Source organism: Sorex araneus, chromosome 2, assembly GCF_027595985.1.
Source record: "Sorex araneus isolate mSorAra2 chromosome 2, mSorAra2.pri, whole genome shotgun sequence".
Taxonomy (NCBI): Eukaryota; Metazoa; Chordata; class Mammalia; order Eulipotyphla; family Soricidae; genus Sorex; species Sorex araneus.
The window spans coordinates 290,763,285-290,788,929 of NC_073303.1; the positions used below are offsets into that span (position 1 = coordinate 290,763,285).

At 38.7% G+C, this 25,645-nt stretch overlaps 1 protein-coding gene across 1 annotated transcript in view; it reads right to left on the minus strand.

Moving 5' to 3' along the window:
- The window catches only part of RTP4 (receptor transporter protein 4), a 94,133-nt gene that overhangs the window by 65,590 nt on the left and 2,898 nt on the right, over positions 1-25,645 (minus strand). Inside the window, exon 2 of the mRNA XM_055124792.1 lies at positions 23,882-24,282. Within this exon, the coding sequence (XP_054980767.1) occupies positions 23,882-24,282 (401 nt within the window). The remainder of the gene's footprint in view (positions 1-23,881; positions 24,283-25,645) is intronic.

Genomic DNA, 25,645 nt, shown 5'->3' on the forward strand with positions numbered 1-25,645 from the left:
GCAGCAAGAGGCCTACAGGCAACAACAAACCATGGCAAGAGACCTCAAAATAGCTCTAGCCAGAATCAGAGTCCTAGGGGATGATTTCAAGAGGAACAACATTAGAATCATTGGACTACCAGAACCACAGGGAACCAACCCCAACGAAAAAGACACAGTCAAACAAATCATTGCGGAAAACTTCCCACAGCTGGACAATGCAGGCATCCAGATTCAAGGCGCCCGAAGAGTGCCAGCTAAAAGAGATCCTAACAGAAAAACCCCAAGACATATCATAGTTACAATGATGGACATCGTTCAGAGAGACACAATACTGCAAGCAGCAAGGTCCAAGAAGGAAATTGCATACAAAGGAGCACCCCTTAGACTCACAGCAGACCTATCAGAGGAAACCCTCCAAGCTCGAAGGCAATGGTGGGATATAGTGAAAAAACTCAATGAAATCAACGCTTCACCAAGAATACTTTATCCGGCTAAACTCTCATTCAAACTAGAAGGAATCATACACTACTTTGGGGATAAACAACAGCTCAGGAACTTCATAGACTCAAAACCAAACCTAAAAGAAGCACTAAAGGGGCTATTGTAAGACAAGAACAACCCCTACAAGCACAACAAACCCTTGCACAAAGATGGCACAAAATCCCATAACAATAATCTCCCTTAATGTCAATGGTCTGAATTCACCAATTAAGAGACACAGACTGGCAAAATGGATTCAGAGACTCAACCCAACATTCTGCTGCCTGAAAGAAACACATCTGAATAGCCAGAACAAACACAGACTCAAAGTCAAAGGATGGAAAACAATCCTGCAAGCAAACAACTCCCTCAAGAAAGCTGGGGTGGCGTTACTAGTATCGGACAACATAGACTTCAGGTTGAAAAAGATTAGAAGGGATAGTGAAGGCCACTTTTTATTAATCATGGGATGTGTACATCAGAAAGAAATCATACTCCTAAATGTCTACGCACCCAATGAGGGACCAGCTAAATACCTACAACAGCTGCTAAGAGACCTTAAGAAGGACATCTCGAGCAACACAATAGTAGTTGGAGACTTCAACACTGCACTGTCTCCTCTGGACAGATCAATCAGATTAAAACTAACCAAGGAAATACTGGATTTGAAGGAAGAAATAGAAGAGAGAGGGCTAATAGATCTATACAGGGCTTTATATCCCCAAAAAAAGGAATACACATTCTTTTCCAGCACATGGAACATTTTCCAGAATAGACCATGCGCTAGGCCACACAGCATACCTCAACAGAATCAAAAAGATAGACATTGTACCAGCTATCTTTTCAGACCATGATGCACTGAAGATAAAACTTAATCGTGGACAGATGCAGAAAACCAAATCAAACACCTGGAAATTAAATAGCGCGATATTGAACAATGAGTGGGTCAGGAAGGAAATCAAGGAAGAAATCAAGAGGTACCTGGAAACAAATGAGAATGAAGACACGAGCTACCAGAACCTGTGGGACGCAGCTAAAGCCGTTTTAAGGGGAAAATTTATAGCTCTGCAAGCATATCTCAGGAAGGAAGAAAGGGCCCACATAAATAACTTGACTTCACAGCTCAAGACCTTAGAAAAGGACCAACAAAAGGTGCCCAAACCAAGCAGAAGGAAAGAGATAATAAAACTTAGAGCAGAAATTAAAGACATGGAAACCCAAAAGACAATTCGAAAGATCAATGAAACCAAGAGCTGGTTCTTTGAGAAAATAAACAAGATTGATAAACCACTAGCAAGACTCACAAAGAAAGAGAAAGAGAGAACCCTTATAAGCCGAATCAGAAATGAAAAGGTGGATATCACAACAGAAACCAATGAAATTCAAAAGATCATCAGAGACTACTCTGAAAATATCTATGCCACAAAACAAGAGAACCTAGAAGAAATGGATAAATTCCTTGACTCCTATAATCTCCCAAGGCTGAACCAAGAAGACCTGGAGTACCTGAATAGTCCAATTAACATCAAGGAAATTGAAATGGTAATCAAAAGTCTTCCCAAAAACAAAAGCCCAGGTCCAGACGGATTCACTAGTGAGTTCTTCCAAACATTTTAAGAGGACCTTTTGCCAGTCCTTCTCAAGCTTTCCCAGGAAATTGAAGAAACAGAAACCCTCCCAAACAGTTTCTATGAGGCTCATATCTCCCTAATACCAAAAGCAAACAAAGACACCACAAAAAAAGAAAACTACAGGCCAATATCCCTGATGAACACAGATGCAAAGATCTTCAACAAAATATTAGCAAATAGAATTCAACAACTCATCAAAAAGATCATACACCACGACCAAGTGGGATTCATCCCGGGGATGCAAGGATGGTTTAACATCCGGAAATCAATCAACGTAATCCAGCATATCAACAAAAGAAAAGATAAAAAACACATAAACATATCAATAGATGCAGAGAAAGCATTTGACAAAATCCAGCATCCGTTTATGATGAAAACACTCGCCAAAATGGGTATAGAAGGGACCTTCCTCAATATAGTCAAAGCCATTTATCACAAGCCAATGGCAAGCATTGTTCTCAATGGGGAAAAACTAAGAGCCTTCCCTCTGAGAACAGGGACGAGACGAGGATGCCCACTCTCTCCACTTCTGTTCAATATAGTACTGGAAGTACTTGCAACAGCGATTAGGCAAGAAAAAGATATTAAGGGCATTCAGGTAGGAAAGGAAGAAATCAAGCTCTCACTATTCTCAGATGATATGATACTATACCTAGAGAACCCTAAAACCTCTACCAAGAAACTTCTAGAAACAATAGACTCGTATAGTAAAGTTGCAGGCTATAGAATCAATACTCAAAAGTCCATGGCTTTTCTATATGCAAATAATGAGAGAGAAGAAAGTGACCTGAGAAAAGCAATCCCATTCACAATTGCGCCTCAAAAAATCAAGTACCTCAGAATCAGCTTAACAAAGGAGGTAAAGGACTTGTATAATGAAAACACTACTTCAGGAAATAAAAGAGGACGCAAGGAAATGGAAAGACATCCCCTGCTCATGGATTGGGAGAATTAATATTGTCAAAATTGCAATTCTCCCCAAAGCATTGTACAAATTCAATGCGATCCCTATAGGAATACCCTTGACATTCTTCAAAGAAATGGAGCAAGTGCTCCTGAAATTCATATGGAACAATAAGCCCCCACGAATAGCTAAAGCAATCCTTGGGAAAAAGAAAATGGGAGGAATCAACCTCCCCAACTTCCAACTCTACTACAAAGCGGTTGTCATTAAAACAGCATGGTATTGGAACAAAGGCAGAGCTGCAGACCAATGGAATAGGGTTGAACACTCTGACATACACCCCCAAATATATGATCATCTAATCTTTGATAAGGGAGCAAGAAATGTGAAATGGAGCAAAGAAAGCATGTTTAACAAATTGTGCTGGCAAAACTGGACGGCTACATGCAAAAAAAATGGGCTTAGACCTCCATCTATCACCATGTACAAAAATCAGATCAAAATGGATTAAAGACCTCAACATCAGACCAGAATCCCTAAGGTAATTGAAGATAAGGTCGGCAAAACCCTCCACGACATTGAAGCCAAAGGTATCTTCAAAGCTGACACGCCACTGGCCAAGCAAGTGAAAACAGAGAAAAATGAATGGGACTATCTCAAACTAAGAAGCTTCTGCAACTCAAAAGAAACAGTGACCAAAATACAAAGAGAATCTACAGAATGGGAAAGGATATTTATGCAGTACCCATCCGATAAAGGGTTGATAACAAGGATATACAATGCACTGGTTGAACTCCACAAGAAGAAAACTGCCAACCCGATCAAAAAATGGGGTGATGAAATGAACAGAAACTTTTCCAAAGAAGAAATCCGAATGGCTGAGAGGCACATGAGAAAATGTTCAGCATCACTAATCATCAGGGAGATGCAGATCAAAACAACAATGAGATATCATCTCACACCACAGAGACTGGCCCACATCCCAAAGAACAAAAGCAACTGGTGTTGGCGTGGATGTGGGGAGAAAGGGACTCTCCTTCACTGCTGGTGGGAATGCCGACTGGTTCAGCCCTTTTGGAAAACAATATGGACGATTCTCAAAAAGTTAGAAATTGAGCTCCCATTTGACCCAGCAATACCACTCCTGGGAATATATCCCGAAGAGGCAAAACGGTATAGTAGAGATGACATCTGCATTTCCATGTTCATTGCCGCTCTGTTTACTATAGCCACAATATGGAAAAAATCAGAGTGCCCGAAAACAGATGATTGGCTAAAGAAACTCTGGTATATTTACACAATGGAATACTACGTAGCTGTCAGAAAACATGAAGTCATGAAATTTGCATATAAGTGGATCAACATGGAAAGTATTATGCTGAGTGAAATGAGTCAGAAAGAAAGAGACAGACATAGAAAGATCGCACTCATATGTGGAATATAAAGTAGCTGAGAGGTACAAGCTTACAATGTTGCGATTCCTGGCAGACATTTCTCTGGACTTAGTTACTAAAATACTAAAATACAGAAATCCAAAACTATGCTGCTGCTGGTGCAGCCTCCTGACCTCATATCTCTTCATTCTCAGCAATGTAAAAAAATTACCAAACGCTTTCTTTTCAGCAGATCGACTTTAGGGGGGAGAAACTCCAAATCAATAATAGTGAATTTTTTGTTTAAATATTGAATGTAATCAAAGTAAAGTGAAATTTACCAGTTACACATGTGGGGTGGGGGGCTGGGGAGGTGGGGGAAGGGGGGAGGTATATCGTGATTCTTGGTGGTGGAATATGTGCACTGGTGAAGGGATGGGTGTTTGAGCATTGTATAACTGAGTCTTTAACCTGAAAGCTTTGTAACTTTCCACATGGTGAATCAATAAAAGAATTTAAAAAAAATCTTACAATGATCCCTTCATCTTTCCCATTTTTTTCCTTAGGTCCTTAGAACCAGATTCTTGACCAACTTCTTCTTTTTAAAAAAATAAAATTTTATTTTTTATTAATTTACCGTGAGATGCAGTAACAAAAACTTCATGTTTGAACTTTGATCATACGGTCATCCAACACCCATCCCTTCACCAGTGCAAATTTTCCACCATCAAAATCCCCAATTTTCTCCCCCTCCCCCATTCCATACCTCTCCCTGCTTGTGTGGCAGACAATTTGCAAGGTATTCTTTCTCTACTTTAGTTATTGTCGATATTTTGAGACCAGTCCTACCTTCCCTCATATCTACAGAAACTAAAATTATTAGACAATGTGTTTTGTATTGCTTGTTATGGATATAATGTCGCGTGGCCACAAAAGCAGCCGCACGCATTAGGCATTTTAAGATTTTAATAATTAGGGTCTGAAGAAATTGCTGCCGCAAGTTGCTCAGGTCCGAGATTTCTGTGTGTGTCTCTGGATCGTGGCCACGTGGGAGCTGGTGCTTCTTGCCAGCTTCTAGAAAATGGCGACCACTGGAGCTCTTAGAGGGCAGGTGGTGGGATGGCTCCTAACCCTGTCTGGAGCACCCCTGACCAACTTCTTTTTATCCCGAAGCAAAGAAGGGCACTGAATTTAATCACATCCAGTAATGCTTCTAATACTTTCCTGTGTGTTTTATTTATCTCTTCAATAATGTTTGACTTCCTTAATGAGAATTTTTTATTGAATTTTGGAATAGAATGTTCTAAATGCAGCACGCTATCAATGGCCAAAAGCCACTATCCCAAGGTCCTGGTGTTTCTACAACTGTCTACCAGAAGTATTTAGGAGACTGAAGGCAGGAGTGGTCCCACACCACTCCTTCAACCCGAAGTTAAACTACGTTGAAGAAGTCCCTGAAGAGAAGTCTTCAAATTCTAATCTTAACCCATCTGCCCTCTTGCCAGAAAATGACTTAGTCAAGCCCTTCTCTCTATCTTAACACAGCACATCTCCCATTAGCACCAAGTTATTTTAGTTTCCAGACACTATAACCTACCTGGATTTCTTTTGAAATCTATTTCTAGGATTCTGATACAGAAGAATTTGGAATAATCCTGTATTAATAAGCTGTTTTGTTCTTTAGTGGCACATTTATAAACTTATTAACTAAAATTTTTGATGTCTTAAATGGAGGTTTAATTTAATGTCTGTGGAAGAACATGTACCTTTAGCATTAAGGACAGAGAATGGGCCTAAAATTCAGAGGAATTTGTCTTCGTGGCCTCCTTGGTAATATGTGAATATGTCAACTCCCACCTTGAAAGTACCGTTTCTCAAATAATGGCATGGGGGATAATGATTTTTGGCCACCTACACATATCAGAGTGATCAGAGTGTTGTCACTACATACTATTTAAAAGGCACTCTAGAATAGTGCTTCTCTTGGGATAACTAAAGTGGAAAATGGCAGTAATCAAAGGTGCATATATGTCTGTGGGCTGCATTAACCATGGTCTCTTGGAGGTACTGGGAGATGCTTAGCTGATAGGGAAATTGTAGGCATGTGGGTTCAGATTCTGTGTGGAGCAATTGCAACCCAGAATATAAAACTATTGTGGGAGGAAGTTGACAACTGTAAGTGAACAGCAAAATATAATAAGTCAATGGCGTAAAGAGGAGAGAAAACTTGAAATCTGCAAGAGCAAGCAAGCAATGAGAATCTTGTGTTTGATCAGCTTCATGTGCTGTTTCGCTCTCTAAAAAGAATTGCAGACAAAGTAGGCTAGAATTGAATCCTGTTCCTGACTAACAGTACCATTGTGGACAAGCGTAATGACTTAGACTTAGTTCCTTTTACGGTAAAAATTAAGGGGGTAATACTTTGTGAAAATGATTGCAAGGAGTAAATAAGTTGCTGTATGTAAATTCAGCTGGTGACAACACCTGGGCACAACAAGTGTTTACCGAGTTCTGGTTGTGGCCAGAAACTATACTAGGCATATGAGAGAGAGAGAGAAAGAAATACAACAATTTTATAGCTCTAGGAGAATAGAGGCTGCTATTTAAAACAAATGCTTACACATTTGCTCGGAATCAAAAGATTTATATGATTATTGGCTTATACTAAGAGAACTCAACTCTTTTCAAAATATTTCTTTAGTAGTTTTAAATGCCTGTATGATTCCCTTTTACTCTTGAGAGAAATGAATCATTTCCATAATTAAATATGAGTGGGTTTATTGAGGCCACAGCAATAGTACGGCAGGTAGGGCACTTGCCTTGCATACTACTGACCAAGGTTTGTTACTGAGCACCTTGAACCGTGCCAGGAGTTAGCCCTGAGCACAGAGCCAGCCATAAGCACTGAGCATTGCTGGTGTGGGCTCTCAAAAGCAAATAAAAAATAGTTTGGTTTTCTGCATATTTAACTTCCAAAGCTGCAATATAATTCTTTAATAATGACCATCACTACCAAAAACCACTGTATTTATAATAATTTCTAAGATACAGAGAAACTGAGAACATTACTTTTTCAAAATTTGATAATAATATTAAATTGTTAAATAAAACCAATGTGCCAAATTATATCATGTACAAGTGCTAGTTTTCTGGAATATAAAGTTGGTCCCAGGTCAGAGTAACAAGGCAGCGGGTAGTGTGTTTGTCTTGCATGGAGAAGCCAATCCAAGTTCAATCCCCGCTCCCCCATTTTGTCCCTAGAATCTATCAGGAGTGATTCCTGAGCACAGAACCAGGAGTAAGCCCTGATCACTTCCAGGTGTGGCCCCAACCCTCCATCCCCCCAAATAGAAAGTTGGTTCCAAGAAAATTCATAAATAACAGAAAATAAGGTTACATGGAAATAGAAAAATTAAGTACTTTACATTTCTGGAATAATTTCAGATACCTCTTGTTTTTCTTGATTTACATAATAACCTTTATATATTACTTATACTACCTAAAACACATTCTGTTAGAGGCCTAAAGCCACAATCATTTGTTCTCAGTGAAGGGCCCAGTTTGGTGGCTCTCTTCACCTTAAAGAACTTGCTCATGAATCTAGAGCATCAGATGATAATGTACAATGACTCAGCTAGGACAACTTAGTTCTGTTCTTCTGTAATCAGCGACATATCCTGGACAAGACATGATCATGTGAAGAAGGAAGCTCATAAAAGCAAGCAAAACGCACATGGTCTGTTGGGAGTTAAGCTGAGAGCAGTCATGCTGCCACTTCTGTATATTTCTTTAGATAAAGTATGTAATATGGCTAAATTTTAAAGTGGGGCAATATTCTCTATCCTTTTGGGGGGAGATACTGCAATGTCACTTGGCAAAGGACATGGTATAGAAAATGGCATAAAGCAAATAGGTACCATAGATTCTTTTCATAAAGTACTTTCTATTTCATAAGGTACCTATTAAGACTTTCTCAAAAGTAGAAGGGCAAATATTACAATAACTATGTTTATTCTATGTGAAGAGAACTGAGTTTCAGGGAAGTCAATTTGTTTTCCCATGGAATAGAGAAGGATCCTTTTACATTAAGTGACTTTCACTTCTATGGTACACAAAAGAGTTGCTGGGAAGAAGAAATATAAAATAGACCTCAACGTCCTCCTTTCCTTTCTGTTTCTGACTTAGAACTATTTGGAGAATGGTAAGTATGCTGCAACAAGTCACACAGGAGGCAGCCTTTGTAATTAGGACTCCCACTCCATGCCAATGCCAATAACATCTAATCAGGGAGGGTATACTCAAAGTCGGCCCTTTCTTTTTTTCATCATAAAATTTGTTCATTCACCAGTCTGTTTTTCAGTCTCTGCCACATATGTGATATGTTTGACTGTCTTACTAAAAGAAATTCTGAATAAGCAGGCTTTGCCTTTCCTCACTTGGGTGAAAGGGCGGAGAGGTTCTTATTAAATTTCTGTTCCTTTTTCTCCGGAGACCGAAGCTTGAAACATATTGAGTCCTGACCATGAATTCAGAAAGATGGAGACTTCCTGGGACCAACAATCACTCTAGATTTCCATATTCTTTTCTAGATTTGGGAAATCTGATTGACCCAGAAATGTGATAGGGAGTTCTTGAAGATTTTAATGTTATAATACTCTAGGGTCATTTTCCTGCAATAAACCATAAATTTTAAACATGAGTCTCCTTAAGCAATCAAACACTAACTAAAGGCAATCATTGGGACAACCCAAGATTGAAAAAATACATGTGATTGTCAGCTAATAAATGTATAAAATATAGTATATTCATACAATGGAACACTTCCACAAACAAAAGGGGGGAAGTCTTTTATACATATAAAATTAAAGAAGTCAGATATAACAAAATGCATAGTGAATATTTTTATTGATATGCCAGTGACATGTGGTGACAGAAAACAGATACGTGGCGGCTAGGTGAAACTGTGGAATTGAGAATTGACCACAACTTGATAAAAGGAAATTTGGGGGGAAATGTTCCCTAATTTGTAACACATTTATAAGATTTGGAAATGTCTTAAAATGGATTTCAGAGATAGTTGCGCAACTGAGTAAATTTACTAGAACTCACTTAACTGTGCAATCATAATGTGTGAACTTTATGGTTTGTGCTGTATACTTCAATAAACTGTTTTAAAAGGAAGAATTTTGAAAAGCAACTGTGTCATGGATAAAAAGAAAATGTGGCCAGGAAAATTTCCAAGGATCCAATGCTTGGCATAACATTAGTTGTTCCACTCTGCGGAAGTTTGGTACTGAAACTCACTCTTCGAATATAACTACTATGACTAGGAGAATGACCTTCGTGGCCTCATGCTTGACCCATTGTCTCTTAGCTTTATCTGCTTTCAGCACACAGAAAGTGCTCCTAAGCACATCAATACCTAAAATGGAACAGTAACACTTCTACTTTGTTACTATTTGATGTAGCCAAAGGACTTCCACAGACACATGCTGACACCATCTCTTGATGCGGGCAGGAAGAAAGTAAGTCACTATTCCAGACTTTAATAGCTTCTCTTGACTAAGACCCACAGCAAATGGGTATATTACATCTTACTGTGAGTAAAGTGAGTAAAGCTTTTCTTTTGTCTTGGCACCTTCGATATATTTTTTTGGTGTTTTGTGGCACTATGTTGGTTCACATCAGTTCAGACTGGGAGACTTTCCTCTTTGTAGTAGGGTCTATCACCACTACAAACAGGAAACCCAAAAATTCCAGTGTGGGACCCCAAAACCCTCTTTCAGGGAAATAGCTAGTTAAAAGGGGATGAGGTTAAAGGACAGAAGCAGGTCCAGTAATAACAGGTATTGTTATAAGTACCCTACAGACCTCAGGAAGATCCTAGAGGCAGGCCAGCTCAAGAAAGAGCTAGAGAGGCTGGAGCAATAGCACAGCGGGTAGGGTGTTTGCCTTGCACGCGGCCGACCCGGGTTCGAATCCCAGCATCCCATATGGTCCCCTGAGCACTGCCAGGGGTAATTCCTGAGTGCATGAGCCAGGAATGACCCCTGTGCATTGCCGGGTGTGACCCAAAAAGCAAAAAAAAAAAAAAGAGCTAGAAATTGTCTCTGTTATGGAACACAAGGAACCTCCAGATCTGCTTTGACTGAGCCCTGTTCTCAGCATCAAGAAAAGTCCATGATCTCTCTAACCCCACAGAAGGATGAAATGAATTTCCTCATGCCAGGACACTCCTACAGAGGTGAGAGGTCTGAGCTGTCCCACCCTCCCACCCCAAACTCATTGTGTTGACCCAATCTTCACATTTTCATACTGACTGAGTCTGGGTAACCATAATGTGATAGTTAAAAAATGGTAATACCTTTATTCATGTAAGACACTTGATCTGTTTTTAGCCAGTCTCCAGGGCCTCTCAGTAAATAATGAGGTGTCCCAAATGGAGACTTCTCCAATCTCTCTGTGTATATACAAAAGAACAAGCCAGGTTTATTAAGCCATCAGGAAAAATTTAAGTTAAGGTGGAGAGAAAATTTTTTGTAACTTTCCTTTTGTAGAAATAATATTATATTAATATTATATTTATACAAGTGATTGAATAAGTGTAATAGGTTTGATTTAAAAGGTACCCTCTTGGATAATTAGGATGAAACTAAGTTTACTTACTATAGTTAGAAGCTTAGTCTATAAAGGGACTCAAAGATGCACATGATATACTAATCTGACCAGGATAGCGGAAGCCAGCAGTTTATACCAGGAAAAGGCAGACATTTCTTGAACCTTCTAATAGGCTGAGGGACTCCCAAGGAAACATTTAACTGGTTCTAAATAGTCATCCTTAGTTCTATATGCACATACAGTCATTTGGAGGGACAAAGGATTTTTAACAGCCGAAATTATCAAAAAAAGCATGAGGTAGAAATTCTAAAACTATTGAAGACAGTGCAAGCCTTCAAGGTACTAGCATATGGCAGGTCCTTTTAACCACAGATTTCTTATTGGACTCAAAGTTTAGAACAAACTATGTATGTCATTAATCTGGGAAAAGTGAAGCAGTCAATTCAGGAATAAGGGAATGTTGTTTTGCCTCACTCAAATAAAGAATTCCCTCCAGATAGAATTCGGTCTGGTAGTTGGGTCTTACTGAAAACTTGGAAGACTGAATCCCCTTCAGATCAACTGTTGCCTAAGTGGAAGGGACCTTACAAAGTTATTCTGAGCATTCCCATGGCTATAAAACTGGAATTTCTAGCTGGGTTCATCTTTCCAGGATAAAATTAGTTCCATCCACACCAAGCAGTGACAAGATTCCAATAGGGAATAACTCAACATACTCCAGTAAACCCATCAAGGACCCAGAACTTTTTTTTAAGAAAAAAAAGAGAGAATACTTCTTGTCTAAAAGCTAAGTACATTGTGTTTTTATCTAAAACTTCTCATAATAATCATTATTACTATGCAGTCAACGGAAACTCATTTCCGCAATGTGCTCAGCAGTATGCAAAAGAAAGAAATCAAAGTGCATGCTGAGGATGTAGGCTTATGCCTCTATCTAGCACCTCGGGGGTGCCCTGGTGGGTGTCCCCATTTCTAGGAACAGATCGTTCAGCTCTTCAAGAGCTCATAAGTCTTCATAAGAAACTATTTTTCTTTCTTTTAACATCTCTATTACCAGGTCCAATGTAAGTGGATGGCCCGCTGTTTTTACGTCCATAAGAGAACATGGACATAATAAGTCATTTTCTATCAACCAAAGTCATGGATGAAGAAATTATTACTTTTTGCTCTATAGGAATATATGTATAGTCCTATGTTGCTTTAGTTTATTGCTTTAACTTCTGTTTTACCTTCCCAGAGTGGAGAGGGAACCCCAGTCCACATACATACAGTGTTCAAGTATGAATATACACATCTTAAGAGGGGAGATGCAGGTGACACATGTCCTCAGGTACTACATGTGCGTGTCAGCAACACAGGCTCAGACAGCATGTGCCCATGCTTACTTTGTTCAAATCAGTTTTCTTCTAGGTAAGAGTCTTTTTCTAGGGTGGTTGTCAAGAGCTAGAGTTGGGAACAGTGATTGGTCTTTTTAAATTCCTTCCTGATCTTTGTTTCTTTTGGAGCTTCTCTCTTTCTTTTTAAATTTTAATTTTTTAATTAGTGAGTCCCTGTGAGGGAACAGTCACAGATTGACACATTTTCGTGCTTGTGTTTCCCTCATACAGTGTTTGTGAGCCCATCCCTCCACCAGTGTCCATTCTCCACCACCAATGAACCCAGTATCCCTCCCACCCCCCAATCCCATCCTCCCACCCCACCCCCCCTCTGTGGCAGGGCATTCCATTTTGTTCTCTCTCTCCTTTTGGGTGTTGTGGTTTGCAACAGGGGTATTGAATGGCCATTGTGTTCGGTCTCTAGTCTACTTTCAGCATGTAGCTCCCTTCTCGAGCAGGCTCTCCAATCACATTTTACTTTACCCTTCTCTATCTGGGCTACCTTTCCCACAGCATGTGAGGCCAGCTTCCAAGCCATGGACACAACCTCCTGCTATTATACGCTACTATTCTTGGGTGTTAGTCTCCTACTCTGTTATTTTATATTCCACAGATGAGTGCAATCTTTCTATGTCTATCCCTCTCTTTCTGACTCATTTCACTTAGCATGATACTTTCCATGTTGATCCACCTGTATGCAAAGTTCATGACTTCATCTTTTCTAACAGCTGCATAGTATTCCATTGTATAGATGTACGAAAGTTTCTGGAGCTTCTCTCTTAAAGGGGCGGGATAGGGGACAGGCTGGAGAGAGAAGGTGAAGGCAGCCTTCTCTGGGTCTGTGCCTGCACTAGGTAAAGGTCTCACCAGGCTTTATTTCCTATGCTCACAAGGTGGGTTTTTCCAGTTTAGGATTATTGATGTTATTACTTCCCAGTAATTCATTGCCATGCAGTGGGCAGGGTGTGTGTGGGGGGCGGGGAGAGGGTGAGAGAGGTACTTCTCTATCTACCTGCCTGCCAGCTTCATTTTGCCTACTAGAGATTTCACTTTGCCATTAACTGCATATCTGTTGTTGGGCAAATCAATTACTTTTAGATCGTTATTATTAAAAAGATCACTTCAACAAACATGGATGTGCATGTACATATTTTCATTAGTTTTGTGTTCCTAGGTTTACATTCACAGAAGGGAATCACTGGCTCATATGGCAGTTCTATTTTTAAGTTTAATTGTTGAGATATCTCCAGATTATTTCTCATAGAAGATGAGCCAGTCTGCAATTCGAGCAACAGTGAATGGGGGTTCCTTTACCATAGTATCTTCACTAGCACTAATTGATTCTGGTCAGTCTTTTTTTTTTTTTTTTAGTTTTATTTCAATGAATCACTGTGAAATACAGTTACAGACTTAACAAGATTTTGTGATTGTATGAAGTGTTTCAGTCATACTATGTTTGGGTACCCATCCCTCCACCAGTGCCCATTCTCCACCACCAATGTTCCTAGTATCCCTTCCACCACCCCCACCTTTTCCCACCCCCTGCCTCTGTGGCAGGCACATTCCCTGTTACTCTTCCTCTCCTTTTGGGTGTCATGATTTGCAATACAGGTACTAAGCGGCCATCATGTTTTGTCCTCAGTCTACTTTCATCACACATCTCCTATCCCAAGCCAGCCTTCCAAGCATCATTTACTTAGTAGTCCCTTCTCAATCTCAGCTGCCTTTTCCCCCAGCATGTGAGATTGGCTTTGAAGCCATGGAGTGATCCTCCTAGCCCTTATCTCTACTATTTTTAGGTGTTAGTCTCCTATTATGTTACTTTGATTCTGTTCATTCTTATACAGACCATCTCATTTATATGAGGTGATGTCTCCTTGTTTTGATTTGTACTTTCCAGATAGCCAGTGATAATGAACACGATATAAAAGTTATATTCTGCTTTATATCTCCATATTAATAATATAAAAATCAGAAGATTGTTGTCAAATATGGAAAAATTGATAAAAACTTTTTATCAATTTATTTCATATGAGCAGAAATTTTCAGGACATTTAAAATTTTCATTTATATGACTCATCTTAATTACCCTGGATCAAGTTATTCTTAATGAGTTTGTTGTTGATGCTTCATTATAATATCTATTATCTTTCTCTGATACTATCATTCCATTAAACTTTAGAGAAAATCTGTCAATTTGTTTATCTTATTTGCTTCACTTCATTAATTGTATAATCAAATAATCCAAGAACCTATTCACAAGTTTTTTTAGGAAGTAGTCTTCATTCTAATAAACTCACGGTCCTATCACAATTTGTTTCTCAATGTCAGAAATTTTTTAATTTTATTTAAAAAATCAGTAATTCAGTAATTTCTTTGCTTGTCCTGCATTTTATTAATATTTTAAATCAAAAATCCCAGATTTTATCATAAAAATTTTAACCATGCAAAAACATTTTTAAGTGGCACAATGAATAGCCACTTATTTTTATCTGAATTTTCTTTTAGTTCTTGAATAATTACTAATTTTAAAGTATTAAATTGTAAGAAAAAAAGTATTAAATTGTATCCTTCATATATGTCCAAATTAGCATTGAGTGCATTCTCCTTTGATCTACTGAAATATTTCAGGATGTCTTTTCAAAAGACAGTTTTAGGGACTAGAGAGAAACCTCAGGGGACTTAGTGCATACTTTGCATCTCAGATACCCTGGTTCTATCCCTAACCTATTTCTGAGTGAACAGATTTGGGGACTAAGAAAGAACTCAGATGCCCAAGCCAAATTCACACAAGAAATATTTTATTAAAATAATTTCTTTGGGCTTTCATTTTGGGGATTATTTTCCTACAAACTTTATCTTCCTTGAGAACAAAGGATCAGAAGACATTTTACTAAGTCTCCATTTTCTGCATAAAAAATATAATCATAACATACCCCTTGGCTAGAAATATATTATCCCAGATGCAAAAAAGAACTAAAGTCTGAATAATTTCCTATGCACTGACTCCAGAGAACTTTTGTCGAAGACAATTGATTTCCACAAGAACATTCATTAATTTTCATGAAACCCTTCTAAATTTTGGAAACAAATGAAAGTATTAATATTTGAAGACACTGGGCAATACTTTCTGAGCTGCCTCATTAAAAAAGGTCCCACTCTCAGTTTAAAACTATGAGGAAAATCTGGAATCAAAAATCAAGAATTAGAGGGAGCTAGAAAGATAATACAGCGACGTAGGACACTTGCCTTGCTCGTGCCTGGCTCATGCCGTTTCCATCTGTGACATCCCATGTGGTCCCTCAAGCTCTATAAGGAGCAATTTCTGAGTGCAGAGCCAGTTATCCTTAACATTGCCAGGTGAGGCTTACACAATAAAAAGCCTAGAGTTGGAGATGAGCTAATGGAAAATCAGGGGCTCTGCCTTTGTGGGAGGAAATCGGGGGGTGGAAACATTGTAAAACATCAAACTGGTTTCCAGAAATAGTATTTCTCAATTCCAAGTGACTAGGAACAAAAGCATGCTGAAATGGGCACAAGGATATGAGAATCCAGGCCTGTGTCTGATGTATGACCTCACATAAGGGCTGAGGTTGGTAGTAGAAACTATAATCTCTTCCTCTGGTACACAATTTTAAGGAAGACTAAAGTACAACAAAGGATTTTTTAAACTACAGAAATCAGAAATTTTGTTGCTTTTAAAACTGTTAGTTATTTATTTTTATTTATTTATTTATTGCTTTTTGGGTCACACCAAGTGATGCTCAAGGGTTACTCCTGGCTCTGCACTCAGCAATTACTCCTGGCGGTGCTCGGGGGGCCATATGGGATGCTGGGAATCGAACTCGGGTCAGCCGCGGGCAAGGCAAATGCCCTACCCGCTCTACTACCACTCCAGCCCCTAGAAATTTATTTTTAACCATCACTGAATTTCCCAGTTTTTAGTGACAAAGAGACTTAAAAATGTTTCTTTTATGGGTGCATTTAAGGATATGATAGGCAGAGTTGCTAAGCATTCCCATTCTCTCTACAACAATTGCTTAAAACTCATTATAGTATTTACAGCTGGACAGGTTCCTTCTTATCCGTACCTCTATTCCCTCAAAAAAAAAAAAAGAAGAAGAAGAAGAAGAAGAAGAAGAAGAAGAAGAAGAAGAAGAAGAAGAAGAAGAAGAAGAAGAAGAAGAAGAAGAAGAAGAAGAAGAAGAAGAAGAAGAAGAAGAAGAAGAAGAAGAAGAAGAAGAAGAAGAAGAAGAAAATGTGGTTCTGCGAACATTTAGCTTTCTTTCAGCTTAGATATTCCACAATTTTAATATCTAGTCACATCAAAGTGTTTTTTGTCACCTTTTAACTCTCCTGCTATTTCTAGGAATATCTCTGTGGAGGAGAGCTACAGCCTTTATCAGCAGAGCCTGAGAGGGAAAAGAGGTCTGTCCTCTGCAGTCAGTTACTGGGTGGTCCTAGGGAGGTGTAGGGAGCCCTTGCTTTCACACTGCAGAGGACTTCATTATGAGCCTTAAGATTCCTTCAGTCATGAGTTTTAGCACATTCCACTTTCCTGTATTTTCTGGGAGTAAGTGCATTAAGTTCCATGGAGAAGAGACCAACAAAGAGAAGAAAAGAACAGAGAGGTTCTATGTCATTTGGCCTTAAAGGGAAAAGACTCTAAGCTGAGGAATTGTAAAGATTTTGCAGGGCTCTGTGGAGAAGAGTTATCCCAAGGAAATCTCAGCAGAAGGAAGTAAACAAAGACTCAAGACAAATGAGCCAGATGCTCTAGGAGGCATAATATTTGACCTAGGATTTGAAGAATGGTAGGATTTAGACCAAAGCAAGAAAAAATAAAATTCCAGCAGGCCGAAAAAGCTGATATTTCTCTTATAAATTGTTTAGCAAACAGTGCCAGAATTATTTAATCTCTAGATTTTGCTGCAATGCCTTGTTTGAATATCATTCATTGCACTGATATCTTTGTAACCGTTTCCATTGCTTTCTATTATATTCTGCTCCTTACACTTTTGTTTTCTAGTTATTTCCATTGGTATGCATGCTGGATTCTTAATTCTCTATTGGTTCCTGAATCTTGTATAGCTTAAGCACATGGGAAGTGCTCCTATAACAAAGTTCAGTCTTCATATAGGCCTAAGACTCTTCCTTGCTCTTTTTTTCCTGAGATTTTCCTAAGGTTTCTAATGAGACATATATGAGCACTAAAGATTTCTATCATGCTTTGATATTTCAAGCCAAATCAGAAGATCATGACTTGAAAGTTGTTCCAAAAGCAAATTAAAACTTTCCAAAATTCATCTGTAAATGTACTGCATGTCATTGATCATTACGTCATGAACTTGCTTACAACTCAGTCACAACTGACTAAGGGAGTATGATTTCCCTTGGAGAAGCCAGACATATTTCTAGAGATAGGAGCAGAGCATATCAACTTTATGAAACAAATTTAGACATCTGAAGTAAAATAAAGGATACTCCATAAGGACAAAAGAGAAAATGGGCTGAGATGGGTAGGCAACCCATAATGTCTGTGAAATCAGATAGTGAACGTTTTGAATTTGAATGCACAGCTCTCTTTAATTGCCGTTTCATATTTTCTGATTATAGTATGGATCTAATGAACTGGATCTAATGAAATTGATATTCATTTGTCCAGAAATAAAATGGAGTCTCCAGAAAGGGAAGCAAGAAGAGAAAAGACATGACTTTTAGAAGATGCTATTAAATGTAGAGACCGCAAAGTATAACATTAAGAGCAGAATTTGGGAATAATATATAAGTTTTGGGTTTGCAGGGAGTATTTTGGGCCACACCCAGAGTATTCAAGGCTTACTTCTGGCTCTGCACTCAGAAATGACTCCTGACAAGCTTGGGGGACCATGTAGTGCTGGGGATTGAAGGTGAGTCAGTCACATGCAGGAGAATTGCCTCCCTGAAGTACTATCTCTCTGGCCACCAATATTTAAGTTTTGTTGTCACCAGCTGTGGCATCTTGCTTGGGTATTCAAACCCAGAATGGACTTCAGTAACCCCATTTATTAATTGAAGATAACAGTACTGAATTAGTATTGTGAGAATTAAGATACTAGAATGGTTATGCCTATGCTTGGTACTTTCTAATACTAGAGAGGGCTTTATAGCAGGCCCGAGAAACTTTGAATCAAATTTTGTTTATTTGTCTCTTGGGGTTATACCCAGATGTGTTTAGGGCTAACTTCTGGCTCTGTGCTCAGGAATTACTTCCAGTCGGCCACAGGGGACCAGGGTCTGCTGCATGCAAGGCAAATTCCCTACCTGCAGAGCTCCAATTCCAGGCCCTGAATGAAAATCTTAAGAGTGAAAAAGGAAAAGGTTTAATTTGAGGGAAGGAAAGAGGAGAGGGGAGATAAATCTCTATGCCTTGCCTATGTTGTTTGTTTGATAGCTCAAGGTTCAGAAGAATATGCCTCTCACCAGTAAAATAAGTCAGTTGGTAGTGTACTAGTGCATACATCTTAGAACTTGGTTCCACCTGTATCATCCCCCATCTATCACACCTTTATAGCTGTGTGAACTTAAGAAAATAGTGTAGTCTCTCCGAATCTTCATTTCTCAAACTATAAAAATGCTGGTCTTTCATATTCCCTTGGCCTTAACATAATTGTGAGTTAAAACAAAATTCAAATTTGGCACAACACTTTGAAAAGTTTCCCATTTGCATGCCAGACTTGTATCCTAAACATTATATTGAGACGTTTCTCAACTTTACTAGCCAAAAGAAACTTAACCTTGTTTAAAAAAGTTCTCTTATTTTTATTACAAGGATAAAAAGAGTGCAAAAACAAGCCTCAGAATCAGAGTGGGGGCAGATGAGTCATTCCAATCATGTTATCTTTTGAATGGTTAATAGCTACCCCCTGCTACTCTATTACTATCTACCTGAATCCATTTCAGACAAACAAACAAAATAATTATAAAAAAATGCAATTGTGGAGAGACACTGGCAAGTCTGATGGACTCTGGTAATGAAATTATCCTAAAACTGCCGCCCACAAAGATCTGGCAAGAACAAAAGGATGGTGTTTGCGCCAGTGTCTCGTCATAGTTGGTAAGCAGCTCAATGTCACTTGCCTCAGGCACCCAAATCTCTTAGCAAATAGTAGCTCAGCCATCCTCAGAGACTTCCCAGAAGGACAGCCATTATATTAGCTCTAATGAAGAGGCAGGAAATTAGGGATTTCCCAAAGCCAAGAATCAATGTTAGCTTTACAAACTCCTGTAAGGTTTTTCAGGCACCATCTGCAAGCTTGGCTTCCATTTGGTGGGGAGAAACTGTACGGAATTTTATTTGAAATTAAAAACCAGAAGGAATATAACAGGTATGTATCTGCACCAACCAAACACTTTCAGTACATCATACTATAAATTACCATCTACACCAAAGTGTCATCTAATCTTACTTGAATACTTTTATTGCAGGTTCCAACAGAAAAGTGGCCTAGAAATGATCAAGTTTGAAAATTGAGTGTGTCGGATTGTGTGATGGAGAGCTGATTACGTTTTGCTGAAGGCAAGAAATAATGTTTGAAGACTATGCCTTGGTTTTGGGGAATATGGGAACAAATACCCACCTTGAATTTCCTGACAGGCCACTGTTCGCATAGAGACAGGTCTACGGATATCAGACTCCATTTCCTTTAAGTATACCTTTATTCAACAAGACAATGTGAGATTTGGCTCTTAGACACTAGTTACAGTTTGGTCTTTCTGAATTGTGTGGCAATGAGAATACTGTTAGGGTGTAAAGAGACTTTGAACTATAATCTTATATCAGCAGTATTACAAGTATGATCATAGACACTGTAAAATAATTATCTGAACCCTTAAATAGATTAAGATTACTGAAGTTCTTGTAGTGCCACTTCTACTTCACAGTAAAGGCAAAGATTAACTTGGAAAGTTTTATGCAGTAAAAATACAAATACTTTCTTTCCAAAATCTGAAAGTCTCAATGTTTACAGTTTCTAATCCTATTAAACAGAAGTCGGGTATTCTTGAGCTTGTAAAGCTATTAAATTGCCTATACATATCCAGCTTTTAAAAATGTTCTTTGGGTGGGTTATAATTTAATTATTTTCCTCATTAATGTGTGCAATTAAAATATTGAAAATATGTTTATCTGACATTTTCTTGAGACATTTACCTTTTTGAAAATTTTCTGTCAAAAGGCAAATCATCTCTGCCTCTAAATATTTGACTTCCTTAGATGTTAAAGAATGTATTAGGACTAGTTGGTCACTTATGAGCCATTCTTAAATATCTGAGCCACAGAGTTAATTACCTGGGACCTTCTTTCCCAGATTCCTAGAATGTCCAGAACACTTGGAACTGAGAATCCTCTTATTTCAAAACCCAGATCATACAAGAACACTTCAACCTGCAACTCCGTGGGTGATTTGAAAGTTCCCAGGAGCCAGGGTACTTGTCTTTTATCCAATTTGCTTCCATGCTGTTCCTTCCCAACTACATTCCTTTCTACTATAAGCAAAAGAAATTCCTAATTCCACATTTCCAAGCTTTTATTTAATACAGAGGGGGAAATATCACCCCCAGTGTAATCACATTTTAGCTAGAAGATAGAGAAACAAAGACCCAGAGAAGGATAATGACTTGCTCCAGGTCATAATTCAACCAAACTAGAAATAAGTTCTCCATCTCTTGGCCCGTATTCTCCGTGAAAAAAAAAAAAGGTCTGAAAGCAGCAGGATGCAGAATTCATTGTAATGGTTTAGAAAAGGGGTAAATTTTCAAAATGAGAGTACTCATTTCCCCTTTAGGATATGAAAAGAAATGGTCACAAAACATAAGATATTCATCTTTTAGTTTTCTGACCTTTATTTTACTGTCTTCAAAATCCTTCGAGATATTTGTTGTTTATAGAAACTTCTCTATAGGATAATGCATAACATTATCCTATTTCAAGTCAGACTCCTAATTTTATTCCCTCCTTCATTCTTTTCTAGCAGTACATATTAGTTTTAGTATATAAATCTACCATTTTGTCTAAATTACAATTTAAAAAAGTAAATGAAAGGGCAAAACACTTTTGCAGTGGGGTAAGGAGCTTCCCTTAACCTACTTCAATCCTAGGCACCATATATAATCCCTCAAGTCTTCCAAGAGTTATCCTTGAGCACAGAGCCAGAAGTAAGTCCTGAGCACAGCCAGGTGTGGCCAAAAAACTTCCTTTCTCTCTCTCTCTCTCTCTCTCTCTCTCTCTCTCTATATATATATATATATATATATATATATATATATATGTGTGTGTGTGTGTGTGTGTAATATGTAAATGCACACAACACATATATTATATATGCTCAAATTGTCTATATCCTGAAATGCTTGCAATGACTCATTGCCTATGGAGCAACATTCAAATCCCTGAACTATCTATCTCTAGAACCCAACTTCCAAGTTCTTGAACTGATTAGAGAGAGGGAGGTGGCTGGAAACTGTAATGGGAAGAGAAGGGGGACAACTTAGCAAAAGATGGAACAAAATGGTATGGGCAGAGAAAAAAATAAGAAATTTTAAATAACCCTAACGTAACAAGTTGGGGCAGTTGAAGCAAATTATGATGCAAAATTCAGATGAGGAAGGTTTTTTTACACATGGTGATACTCAGAGGATCAAATATGAGGACTATGTGGAATTTCTAACAGATGGTAACAGAAAATGAAGGTATCGCTACACATGGCAAAGTTTCCATATTCGGAAGGTCAAACATGTCTAGCAGTCCAGTGCCGCAAGTGAGAAAACAGGGTAGCTCCAGATGTCAACAATTCAGAGTCTCTTTAAAATAAGGTCATTTGTACAGTTTTAAGTGGAATCGAGGGAAGAAAAAACAAGAAGCAATGGGTATATCATTTCCTTTCGCGTGTAAAATGGTGGGGTTTTTGGGGCTAGAGTGATAGCACAGTGGGTAGGGCATTTGCCTTGTATGCGGTTTGATTCCAAGCATCCCATATGGTCCCCGAGCACCGCCAGGAGTAATTACTGAGTGCAGAGCCAGGAGTAACCCTGTGCATTGCCAGGTGTGACCCAAAAACCAAAAACCAACCAACCAAACAAACAAAAAACAGTGGGGTTTTTGTGCTGAAGCTGAAGCGTACCTAAAACACAACTAGCTTGATCCTGCAGGTAGGTTATCGCCTGCATTAGCTTCCTATTGTTTCTGTGGTAAACCATCACAAATACATTGCCTTCAAACAACACAAATTTGATATCTTCCAGTTCTTAAAGTTAGATATCTAAAATCAGTTTGACCAGGCTAAAGGCATGTCAACTGAGCAGTTCCTTTTGGAGACCACATATGAGAATCTGTAGCTTTGTCTTTACGAACTTCTAGAGACTGCCTGCAATTCTTGACCCATGGCCCCTCCTTCCATCTTCTAAGATACTGCACTTTGATTTCTAGTTCCATAATTAAGTCTTCATTTATCTTTGACCTCTTGCCTCCCTCCTATAAGGACTCTTGTGATTACTGGGCCTAGAGTATAAAGCAAAATAAATCTCCTATCTCAAGTTCATTACCGTAATCACATCTACAAAGTCCCTTTTGCCATATAAAGTAACATGCTCACAGGCTTTAGGGATTAGAACCTGGTTAGCTTTTATACATCATTATTCAGTGGGGGATTAAAGATCACACAGGGCTTTTGGCACTTCCCTTGCACATACTCAACCTGTTTTTGATTTCCCAATACTACATATGAAACCCCAACCACATCAGGTGTGATCCTTGAGCACAGAGCTAGGAGTGTGTCCTGAATATTGTCAGGTATGGCTCACGAAACAAAAAATAAGTAAATAAATATTATTATTCAACTCAATGACAAGAATTTTTTATTAACAAGTGTAGTCATTTTTATCAAGATAGCATTTATATATATATGAAACAAATGAGTAAGTGAATGAAGTTCTTTTAGTAATTACACGAATTATTTTACTGAGTTCATGATTTACTAGATCATGTTTTAGAGTATCTGCAAAAGAGGTCTAGGAAACCAGTACTTAAATTCTCTTGTTTGGTCTTAATTCTTTATCATATTAAAATAGGAGACTAGGGTTCCAGATTCTTGACTGTGGAGGTAAGACAGGAGACAAAACAAGTCTACTTTGATTATTTTGCTTCCTAACATATTTTACAGCAAGAAATGTAAATAGAGCAGCAGCACAGATGTAGCCCCCACAGGGGCAATCCATGTGCAGGAGAATCACTATGTGTAGGAGAATCACTAGACGAGCATCTGAGAGCATTGTTGGAGGCAGACCTGGATGGGGAATTTGCTAACGATGGGGGAAGAGATCTTGCTACTAAGACAGATTGCTGGTTAGTTTCCCATGAGACCTGTTGGTGTGCCCTTGGTGGGTGCTGTTGGCCTGTCTCCCAGTAATTCTGATGCCCTTCAATGGACACCCTCGAATTAGAAGTAACATAGTTTCCCCGTAACCCCTCAGAGGTGTTACTCCCCATCTCCATGTAGGAGGATTGGCTGTAAGCTGACTCTGAACTGATGTCTTCTTCTAAGCTGTGTACACAGAAGCCCAGACTGCATGCCTCACAATTGTCCATGTCATGGGAACCTTTCAAATGCACCTCCGCCTTCACTGGCATCTCTGAGGCCTTCCTGCTGCCATCTCCATAGAATTTTTCCAGAATACGATCAGCCAGGTTTTGTAGAATACTACTGGTGGATTCTGGAGAGAAATTAGGCTTCTCAAATGGAGAACAAGAACAATTCTGGCACTTCTGACCAAAACACCGCATACGCACGAGGCCCTGGGAGTTCAGGCTTTTCAGATACATATGACACAGGACATTCACTTGAGCAGAAGCCCAGCTTCGTCCGCATGAGGAACACTTGAACCTGAAGACAGAGAAGAAAAGACCATTATGCCCTCAGTTGAATGGTGACCTAAGAAAAACAGGTCTGACCTTGCTGTCAAAGATCGCTTTTAACTTGAAAGAGTGCAAGTTAATGCACTCATGTCAGGAAAAATGAAGTCATGAAACTTGCCTACAAATGGATGGACATGGAAAGTATTATGATGAGTGAAATGAGTCAAAAGGAAAGGGATATATAGAAAAACAGCATTCATTTGTGGTATATTACATATATATGTGTGTTTATGTATGTATTAGAAGAATAATATCCATGACCAGGGTAAACAGGGGTTAGGAGGACTGGTCAATGGTTGAAGCTAACCACAAGTGTGTGTGGGGCTGAGGTAGGTAAGATAGAGAAGAGACTGATATGACAATATTAGCTGGAAATGATCACACTGGACAAGATCTGAGGGTTAAAAGTAGGTAAGGGATATTCTTAATAACCTTTCAGTATCAATATTGCAAACCACAATGCACAAAAAGGGAGAGAGAGAGAGACAGAGAAAAAGACAGAGAGTCAGAGACAGACAGAGACAGAGACAGAAAAGAATAGTGCCTGCCATCAAGTCATGCAGGGGGTGGGGTGTGGTGGTGGGGGGTGATGGGAAATGTACAGTGGTGGAGGAATGAGTGTTGGAATACTGTATGGCTGAAATCCATCATGAATGGCTTAGTAAAGCTCTAAATTTTTTTAAACCTCCCCCCAAAAAAGAATAATTGCAACTTATAATATGTGTAAAAGAAGGTATAACTAGCTCAAGGACAAAATAGAATTATATCTCCAGTATTAGGACATCTGAAACTAGTCTTGCTTACTTGCCTACCATTTTCCAAGCACATCTAATGAGTAAATATGGCAAGTCTTGCACCTGAAATATCCATGTTGAGACCTAAAGTAATACTACTTATGCTAAAGTCCTAATTTTATATCATAGAGACCTTGGATAAAGTATTTACCTTCTTTAAATCTTAGTTTTTCCATCCATAAAATGAAAAATATTCAAATTATACTGTCAGCATTAAATGAGATCAAAATGGTTTCTAAACTTTGTAGTCTACAAAGTGCTTTCAGAAGTTGATTAATATTTTCTCAAAAGTATGTTAATAGGTTGCTTTTCCTATCTCAGAATGACATCAAGTTAATTTATCTAAATAAGAGAATACCTTTCCATTTGGGGGGGGGTCCTAAACTAATAAAAGATGTGTCGATCTCTCCAAAAGCTCTTGGTGTATGGAGAAACACACAGATCACCAGGATACAAGCACAGTAGCACTGTCATCCTGTTGTTCATTGATTTGCTCGAGTAGGCACCAGTAACAACTCCATTGTGAGACTTGTTGTT